Genomic DNA, 9,707 nt, shown 5'->3' on the forward strand with positions numbered 1-9,707 from the left:
GAGCCCGCGTTCTGCTGCGCCCCACAGCCGGCACCCAGCACAGAGAATCTGTGGACTGGAGAACACTGCCCACACCGCCGCCATACCGTTCTCACCGCACCGGGACTGGACACAGCCATACACTGTGCTCTGCCCCTGTGGGGTCCCCAGCAGCAGCAGCATCCTGAGGAGCTCAGGAATGCAGACCTTCACAGTCCCAGGCCTTGGGGTGACACCAAGCTTGAGCACCCCTGGCAGCAGCCTGTAGCTTCGGGCACCGCTGGCCTCCAGGCACCCAGTGCAGAGACCTGGCAGGCGGTGGAGGCTCAGCCTCCAGGAAACGGCCACTGCAGGTGAAGAATCTAGCATCTGGCTGGATTTCTGCGGTCTGGGGAATTGGTGCTAACTTCATGGGGTGATTTGGTACGGTGCTTTTCTAAAGTCTGTCAGACACACACACCAAAATATTTAAGCTGTGTCTGGGACTTGCCTCCACATAATGCGGGGTGGGGGGTGGGTGTGGGGCGAAATCGGCCTCCTGTTGCTGAGGCTGGGGTGGGCTCTCGGGGTCTGGGTGCTCTTTTCCGACTTCTGTGTCTGAAAATGACCCTGCGCGGAAGAAGACGAGAAGCTGGTTCCCCCGAAAGCCCCAGCTGCGGTCCCAGGAGCCAGTGCAGGGCCCCACCCCAGGTGCACCCCAGACAGAGGAAGCTGCCGGCCAGCCAGCAACGGGACACAGAGCAGGGCGGCATCCCAGGGCAGCGTGGCACTGTGTGGCAGAGAGAAGGGACAGCATGAGCCCCTCACCAGCCCAGAGCCTTCAGGGTGAGGCAGCCACCACTCCGAGGCCCCAAGACTGTGCCCCCCGCTCCCCGGCCCCGCAGCCCAGCATAGCTGGCCCAGCTGGCCTGGCAATAATCCCCACCCACTCACCCCCAAACGAGAACTCTGTGAACATTGCACCTGCCAAGGGGATGAGTAAACGCGACAACACATCTGTCCTCGTTTCTCCCCGTGGTCCCCTGCCCAGGCCGGGGGCTCCCCTCAGGCACCATGGCTAGCACATGGCCCAAGGGGGACACTGGATGCACCACTGGGCCCCCTGCCGAGCCTAAGCTAGACGTGTCCTCACCCAGCATCACACAAGGAGAACCGAGAAACTGAGGGTAGGGACGTGAGACTCTCCAAGCGGTCACACAGACTTCCCACAATCTGAACCCTTCACTGATGGCCGGTGGGTGCCCTGCCTCTGGGGGCTCTGTACATAGGCTGACCCTGAAGACCCCGGACAGTCACAACACCCCACACCTTCCGGCTGGCTCCTGCGGGGGTGGCTGGCCCAGCCCCTCCAGGCTCCCGCACACCATATGCCAGGGGGCGACATGGGAGGGAAGGACAAGGGAGGGGCCTCAGGGTCACGCCTATGGGCCAGCCGACTGCACATATCTCAATGGTTTCAGGGGACCTGGAGCTCCCCACGCACACCAAACCTCCTGCCCTGAAGAGCAAAGAGGCTGGAAAGTTCCAGGGTGCCCCTCACCACAGGCATCAGGGCTCACTCCTTGGTGCTGCCCATACCCAGCAGGAAAGCTGCTCCGTGAGGGCACCCAGGTTACACCCAGGCCCTTGGCTCCCCGCCCCGGGGAAGGGGCTTCACCTGGGCTCTGCAGACCTGGGCTCCCAACTGCCCTGCCCACCTGTGTCCTGGCCTCCAGCTTGAGGTCAGCGTCACCACCCCAGGAAGCTGAACACATGAGCTCAGTCTGCTGTTGGCCCCCATGTCTCAGACAGAACAGGGGAGTTGAGCTACCCTGCCTCAGGGCTGCCTCCACATCCCAGCCCTGCCTTGCCCAGTGGCCACCTCTGTCCATCACCTTTCCCACCTCAGCTTGGCTCCCGTGGGAGGCCTCTGACCCAGGGAAACAGCCAGCCGGGGCTCAGGTGAGCTCTCAGCCAGGCCAGCCCAGCCCAGGCAGCAGCGCCCCAGTGTCACGTCCACTCTGACCTCCCGGCCTGCAGTCCACACTGACACTGGCCACGGGGAGGGACCCATCAGCTTCCCAGGAGGCCAGACCCAGCACATATGGCCACCAGGCGCTGCCTCCCCAGTCCCCTTCCATCCTGACCCTTGGTCCAAGCCAGTAGCTACCCAGTAGGTACCCGGGCCAAACCACCCCTTGCAGATGCCACATTCCTGGCCAGGCAGCCTCCTACCACCCCCGCAGACGTCCCACGGCCCCACGGCCTGATGTGTCCCCAGCGCCTGCTGCGTCACACAGCCACATAAGCGCCGTTTAGGCTGCCCTCCCACCTCTGCCCTGGAGCCGGGGAGGCCAGCCCTGCCCTCCAGGGCACACCCTTGAGCCCTGCCTGAGCCCAGAGCAGGCAGCAATGGTGGGGTGCCTCTATCACCAGTGGCAGGCCGATGAGCCCCTAGTCCCAGGGAACCTCAGCCCCTCCACCAGTCCCCAGCCCAGAACCATAAGGCCCTGGGAATCTTCTGTCCCCCGTGGCCAGGCTCATGTGGGGTCAACCCTAGGCCCCTGCAGGGACAAGGATGTGACAAGCACCGGGGGAAGTGGCTCTGTCCTCACAAGCTGCCCCCCCAGCCAGGGTGTGTGTCCCCAGGAGCTCACATGGTGCTCTATACCTTCACGCCCCTCGAAATCCACCCGGAGGCACTGCTGCCCCAGGGCACAGCGAGGAGACCGCCTGGAAGAAAAGCACTGTTCTCTGAAGCCGTGGGGCCTTTGGGAGCACTGTGCTGCGGGGTGGGGGGGCTGCTGCCTGGCTCTAGAACACTGGCCCCTCACAGGCTGCGGAACAAGGCCTGGGCCACCTCTCGGGGTGGGGCCCGACACAATCCCTGCTTTGTCCCCGCAACCTCGGGCCCAGCCCAGCCTCCATCTTGTCCAGTGTCCGAGGCAGCTGGCCCGGGGCAGCCCTGCTCAGCCAGCCGGCACCCCTGCGGCAAGGCCCCAGGCAGGGTGCGGACAGCTCGGCCAGCCCTGGCTGGGCCCCCAGGGCTTTGGGCCGGGCTCATGGAGGCTCACCCCAGGCCTGGGGCTGACCTGGCCCAGCACCAGGGAAGGCTCCATCAAAGCAGCCACCAGGAGACACCAGCTCTCCCCACATCTGAGAGGACTTCCTGCAGCATCCCGAGGAGCCCAGGGGTCTCCCTCCTGTCCTCTGAGACCCCAGATGGGACCTGACAGCTGTGGACCCGCTGTCCTCCTGACAGACACTGCCTACCACAGATGTCCCCCTCCTACTGACATGATTCCCAGCACAAGCCTCACAGAAGCTGCGGGAAACGTGCTCTGGGGGCTGCGGGCTGAGGCTCCATGTCCATCAGCCACTGAGCACCAGAGTCCAGCCTGCCCCTGGGCCTCTGGCACGGAGCCACCCCATTAAGCTCTGAGGTGGCCACCCTGCATGCCTGGAGGGACAAGCGGATGTGGGAAGCACGTGGGGCCACCCGAAGGCAGCAAGGCGCCTCTCACACCACAAGTGCCCTGAGACATGCGTGGCCACCACATTCACCATATGGCAACAGGCCCCCAGAAAGCACGAGCACTCCCAGGCTACAAGGACACCGTCCACCAGAGGCAGGCAGGGCAGGAGGGGGCTCTGGGGCCCCGGGGGCTCCAGACACAGCCACAGCCCAGTGGGAAAAGGCAGGCCGGCCACAGCGGTCAGCTGCCTCCTCCCCCAGCACAGCCACCTGGCTGGGGTGCGCGTGTCAGAGCAGCCTCAGCCTCCCAAGATCCCTGAAAAAGCCAGTTCTGAGTCCCGTGGCCTTGAAGGCACAGGTGTTCTCCAAACCAGAGTGCCAGGAAACCACGAAGGTGCCCTAACCACTCCCGGCCCACAGCAGTCACAGACCCTCCCTCGTGTCTGCACACACAGGCACAGCATCCAGCCTCTGACCTGGAAGGACCTGTCTGCCTCAGGCATAGCGAAGGAGCCAAGCACGAGCAGGGCTCACGTCCAGGCAGAGAGGACGCAGATAGTGCGTATTCAGGCCCCGAGGTCACCCCACAAACACCTGTGAAAACCAAGACTAGATCAGCCAGAGACACGTGCCCCTGGGTGGGGCCCAAGCCAGGCCAGCTTTCTGCGGCCACCCCCTTGCCGGCCCCACACGGTCCTTAAGGAGGCTGCTCAGGGAGGGGCGGGGGAGCCCGGGGGGCCAGTCCTGGAGGCCCCAGTCCCACAAGCTTCACCAGGTGTGGCCCAGCCTGTCGCGCACCAGAAAGGATCAGGATGTCCCCGGTCACCCTCAGGCAGGCTGGGTACCGGGCAGGACCCGGAGCCCCTCACATCCCTGCTCTGCTCCCCCAAACACAGTCCTGGGCGGCTGTCACCCCTAGAGCCCTCCGTGAGGATCCGCTCTGGCCCTGCCTCTGCACTTGCAGGGGGGAGCACCCCGCTCTGACGGCTCCAGAGACCACTGGGCACCTGGCACAGGACATGCTCTGACTACATCACACTGGGAGACCTGGGTGGGGGCGGGGGCATGGGCCTCTAGCTGTGGGAACCCCGCAGCTAGAGCCGAGCCTGGCAGCACCTGGTTTCCCCTCTGCTCTGCTGCCCAGGCTGCACCCCCTGCCTGGCATGTCCTTCCTGATACACACGGCTGCCCGGTCCCCGGAGACTGGGGAGGCAGGCGGGACCCATGAAAGCTCAGAGGTGCTCAGAGCTATGGCCGATCGACCACAGTGGGCAGGGGACACTTTGAAACCAGGGTCCTGGGCCTTGGGTCACCCCCAGGACCCTCCCATTTTCATCTTCGGGAAACAGCCCGTCCTTCAAGCCTTGACCCCAGAAACCTCCAAGCTGAGCTGCTCTCCATCGGCAAGGACAGCCCACCCAGGGACAGCTCTCAGCCCAAGCCAGGGGGCTGCCAGGGGAGAGCCTGCACTGTGGGAGCGAGGCTAGGGTGGGGTCTGTCTCGCTCGGTCGCTGGTGGGACACAGGCCTTTCCAACAGCTACAGGGGGGCCTGGGGAGACAGGCGTGGGGGGCTCCCCACATGCCCCAGAACTCTGACCACAACTATTTGAGGATAGGGTCCTGCTACCAGGAACTTTTAAACCAAGCCTGTGCCATGAGCAGACTGGGCTTTCCCTCCATCCCCAGGGAGCTGCTGCCCTTGAGCAGAGCACTGCGTTCTGAGCCCGCTTCCTGCCTGGTGGACGGGTTAGACAGAGGAGTGCCTGCTGCACCGAGGGCGGGGGCTCACGGGGCGGCGGGGAGTGGGGAGAGATCCTCAGACACAGCAGGTCGTCCACACGGGGCCAGCAGAGGCCCTCCCCACTCCCCGCTCCATCTACCTTTATTTTGCTCTGGCTGCACCCCTCTCTGGACCTCAGCCCCCAACGGCACCCCAGGGTGGACTCCACCCAGCCCACCCTCCCCCCCCCATTTCCAGGGCCCACGCCCTGCAGCTTCTCATCGGCTCTCAAGCTGCCCTCTGTTCAACTTTCTAAAACCAAACACATGCTCTGTGCCCCAGGCACCCCCCCTCCCACTGCTGCCTCTGCCTCTGCTCCCCCATCTGCTCCAGCTCTGGGCCGTGGAGCACCCACGGGACTAACGGTCTCCCCCTCCCTCACCTGTCCCATCTCTGCCAGCTTCCCTCACCTCAGGACTCCTCTCCAGCCTGCCTGACACCAGCACCCCACACAAATTCTCCGAAAGGTCCCTAGAGGACCTGAAGGGGACATCCCAGCCCCCTCAGTGTGGCAGTCCCGGCGCCTCCCTCTGGCTCACCCACCAGTCTTTAAGCCCAGACAGGTGAGCTGCAGGGCAGCCACCACACCCCCACTTTCCCTCATGAGCTGGACTGACCCTTCATCTGAAAGCCCTGCCCCAGCCACCTGCTCCTCAGTTCCCACCCACAGACAAAGGGCCTCCGAGCACCGCCTCTTACTGTGGGCCCCAGCTCTGGAAACGGCGCACGGAGTCTGCTGTCCTCCTCCTCCCATGGGGTCCTCCAGGCTTCTGGGAGCTGAGCCCCAGCCACGTTTGCTGTGCTCTGGTTTGGGCAGGCCCTGCCCTGCTCCACGTCCCGAAAGGGGCCAGAGCGATACAGGCCAGAAGGCCACATGGTGTACTCAACACGCCCGCCTGGACCTGCCCAGGACCCACCTGCACCCTCGGCAGGCACCTCTGCCCCCCAGCTGAAGAAGCCTTTCCTGGATCAGGGACAGGAAAGACAGCCTGGGCGGTGACACCTGTCCCCCAGCAGGTCCTGAAGACCCATCTCCCCACCAGAAAACGCGACACTGGCTGGGACAGAGGCCTCCCCCAGGCTGCCGACACAGGCAACCCCAGGCCATGAAGGACAGCTGCGCAGAGCTGCCCAGGCAAAAGAAAGATGCCCTCAAAACCACAACCACCCCAGCCCTGGAGAGGCGGCCTAACAGCGACAAGAGTGACAGAACCCGCCTGCTGAGCCCAACACTTCACAAGAACCGCTGGCCACTGAAAAGACACGAGAAAAAGTCCCCCCAGCTGGATTCTGCCAGCCACCAGCGGGGCACCCGGCTCTGCCCACACCTGCACCCCACACTGGACACAGTACCCACTCCGCCCCTGATTCCTGAAGGCAGCATCCCGGGGCAGAGCAGCAGGCCCACCTTCCAGCGGGCCCTGGCTCAGGGACCCACCTGTGAGGCCCTGCAGCCGCCCCGGCTGACTCCCTCCCGACCGCAGCTTCCCCTCTGCAGGACCTGGGCAGAGCGCAACTGAAGAGCAGGGAGGACCCAGGCACACTGTCATCCAGGGAGGGAGGCAGCACTGGGAAACTACAGTCCTTCATTCTTCCGCTGAGGTCTCCTGGCAGGAAGCCTAGCCCCAGATAAGGTCAGACGTTTATCTCCGGAGCAAAAGGACAGGCCTGGGAAACTGCAACTCTCTTGGCATTTGATGCTGAAGACCAGCCAGCAGGCCCAGTGGCCAGGCCCGGGGCACCCACACCCCAAGGCCCCACGTCCACCAAACTCCAGATGAGCCTTCGACAGAAGGGACTGAGAGACAGCACCAAGAGGACAGCTTCCCCTCAGCCCTCCTGGGACGCAAGCGCGCGATGAAGCCAGAAGTCACACAGGGTGGGCAGACCCCCCGGGAGGGGTCCTCAGCTAGACCCACAGCCCACCCCCTCATAGGGGAGAGGGGACCCGAGAAGGCAGGCTGCAAGCTTTGCGCGGCACCTGGAGCTGCTTCTAAACGTCACATGGCGACGTGTTGTTGACACACAAGGCGGCATATGCTTTTGTATTCGTTACTGTTAATTACAGTGGAAACCTCCCGTAATTAACTGTACAACAGGATAACTCAAGGAAGAGGACGGAGCCCAGCCCCTGCCATGGAGACGGGCGAGCACGGCGCACGTATAATTCATTGCTGTCACCACTCACACGACGACGTTTCCTTATAATCACATTTTATTGGTACGATAATTAGATTATTTCACTGCTTCCCACATTCTGCTGCCCCAGGTCCCTCCCCCACTGAGGATCTCACCAACTACAGTTGTTCCTTGCAGGAAACATGCGTATTTTGAACTCAGATGAACACCGGCTGTCTTGAACCCCGGGCCACACCACCCCCCACTCCCAACAGCGCTGCCCTACTGCCAGGGGCCCCTGGGGGCCCCAGCACAGAGGCCGCCTGCCCAGGTAGGAGAAGGGCAGCTCCCACCGCCCCCCCAGGTCCCTTCCTCGCTGCTTTGCCTTAGTTACATCACAGCCACTGCCCTCCCCGGAGAGCCCAGAGCCTGGCCCACTTTCCTCCCTAACACCACCTCCTAGCTCCACCTCTGTGCCATCCAGGGGGGCTTGGGAAGAGCCTGCGGCCTCCCTGGCCAGAGCAGCTCCCTCCTGGGCCCCCACCCTGCACCAGCAGGGTGGGACCAGCACTGCTGCACCCTCCTTCTCCCTCCCTCCTCTCCCCTGCCGGCCCCAGGTCTAAGGAACTTCCCAGAGAGACAAGGAGAAGCAGTCAGTGCCAATCGGACCTCTGGGCTGCCAGGAGAGGCCCATTCTGGGAGAAGAAAGAAAATGGCTGAGCCCAGCCTCCCACAAAGCCACTCTGTGAACGCCTGGCCAGCTGGATGAGGGGATGGCTGCTAGACTGGGACCTAGCCTGATCACCAGAAAGACAGCCAGGACCAGCCAAGGAGCTCCCTCCTCCCACAGGCTGGGGTTTAGCAATCTATGCCCTGGGATCCCGAATAGGGCCCAGTACCAGCCTCCCTGTCCCTCCCCTGGGGGAAGTGCAGTGTCGCAGACATTCCAAACAGCGGCTAGGAGTGCAAGGCGCTGTCCAGCCCTCCGAGGCGCCTCGGTACTCTCCCACTCCCACCGTGGAGGAAGGTCCAAGCCTAGGTGGCCTGGTCAGCCCGCAGGACGCATGGGGCCACCTCCCTGCCCGCCCGCCTACCGCCGCCGGGAGTTGGGGGTCGCGGCCCGGGGCGCGCGGCCCGGGGCGCAGCTGCTCGGGCAGCACGCCTATTAGCGCGGCCGCGGCAGACGGCAGATGGGCGCCCGCTCGGCCCCCTCCTCCCGCGGCACAATGGGCCCGGTCGCTCCGGCGCACAATGCGGCCGGGGCCGCGCACCTGCAGCCGGAGCCGAGGGGCGCTGGCCCGGCCCGGCCCGGCCCGTGCGCCCCCGTCCGTTCCGCGTGTCCTTGGGCCGCGCCCGGCCGACTGCGGCCGCGCGGCCTGCGGGCTCCGCGGCGGGACCCTGCGCCCAGCCGCCCATTGTTCGCGGCCGCCGGCCGGAGCCGCGGGCCGGGCCTACAGCTCCCCGCTCGGGACGACCTCCTTCCGCCCCCCCCCCGCCCCGCGCGCAGTCAGCACGGCCTCCCCGGCGGCGGGCCTGTGCGCCCCTGGTCCTTCCCGGCGCCCGGTCCCCATCCATGTCCCCAGTCCCCTTCGATGTCCCCGGTTCCCTGGTTCCCTCCACACACACGTGTCCCCGGGCCCCCTTGGTGTCCCCAGTCCCCGCGGACCCCTGGTCTCCCCGAAACCCCTCGTCCCCCCGGCGCCCTGGTCCCACCGGCCCCCGTTCTCCATCGGTGTCCCCGGTCCCCTGCCGCCCCCCCCTCCCGTGTCCCGGTCCCCTGGTTGCCTAGCCCCGTGTCCCGGGTCCCCCTCGGTGCTCCCGCTTCCCCCGGACCCCGGTCTCCCCGAAAGCCCCCGCCCGCGGGCCCCCCGGCGCCCCGGCCCCGCACGCACCTGTCTGCCCCTTGCCCAGCGTCTTCTCCAGCCGGTAGGGCCCCACATACTGCGCGTGCTGCGCCCCGCCGCCGTCCTTCCCCGTCGATGTCATCGCTCCCGGGCCCGGCGCGGGCGAGGTGGGAGCCCCGGGCGGGCGGGCGGCGGCGGCGGCAGGGAGGGGCCGCGTCCGTCCGCGTCCGTCCGTCCGTCCGTCCGCGCGTCCGTGCGCTGGGCCGGGTCGGCGGCGCGCCGCGGGCCGCGCTCCTCCGCGCCCCCGCGCCTCCCCGCGCCGCCGCCCCCGCGCCCGGCTCCGCTGCGGCCCGGCCCGCGGCGCTGCCTCCGCTCTCGGAGAGGACCGGGCGGGCGGGGGCACCAGGCTTCCGCCGCCGCCGCCGCCGAGGCCCGCGCTCCGCGCCCCGCGCCCCCCGCGCACGCCCGTCCGTCAGTCCGCGGCCGCGCAGCCCAGCCGAGCCGAGCCGCCGGGCCGAGCCGAGCCGCCGA

General features: G+C 66.2%; 1 protein-coding gene across 4 annotated transcripts in view; it reads right to left on the bottom strand.

The window, feature by feature from the left end:
- BRSK2 (BR serine/threonine kinase 2) overlaps positions 1-9,318 on the bottom strand; it is a 67,723-nt gene extending 58,405 nt beyond the window's left edge. For all 4 annotated transcript variants that reach the window (XM_040639683.1, XM_040639680.1, XM_040639679.1 and 1 more), the window contains exon 1: positions 9,225-9,318. In XM_040639683.1, coding sequence (XP_040495617.1) covers positions 9,225-9,318 — 94 coding nt within the window. The remainder of the gene's footprint in view (positions 1-9,224) is intronic.
- Positions 9,319-9,707: the final 389 nt, after the last annotated feature.

The sequence above is a fragment of the Ursus maritimus genome, unplaced genomic scaffold, assembly GCF_017311325.1.
Source record: "Ursus maritimus isolate PB19 unplaced genomic scaffold, ASM1731132v1 scaffold_23, whole genome shotgun sequence".
NCBI lineage: Eukaryota > Metazoa > Chordata > Mammalia > Carnivora > Ursidae > Ursus > Ursus maritimus.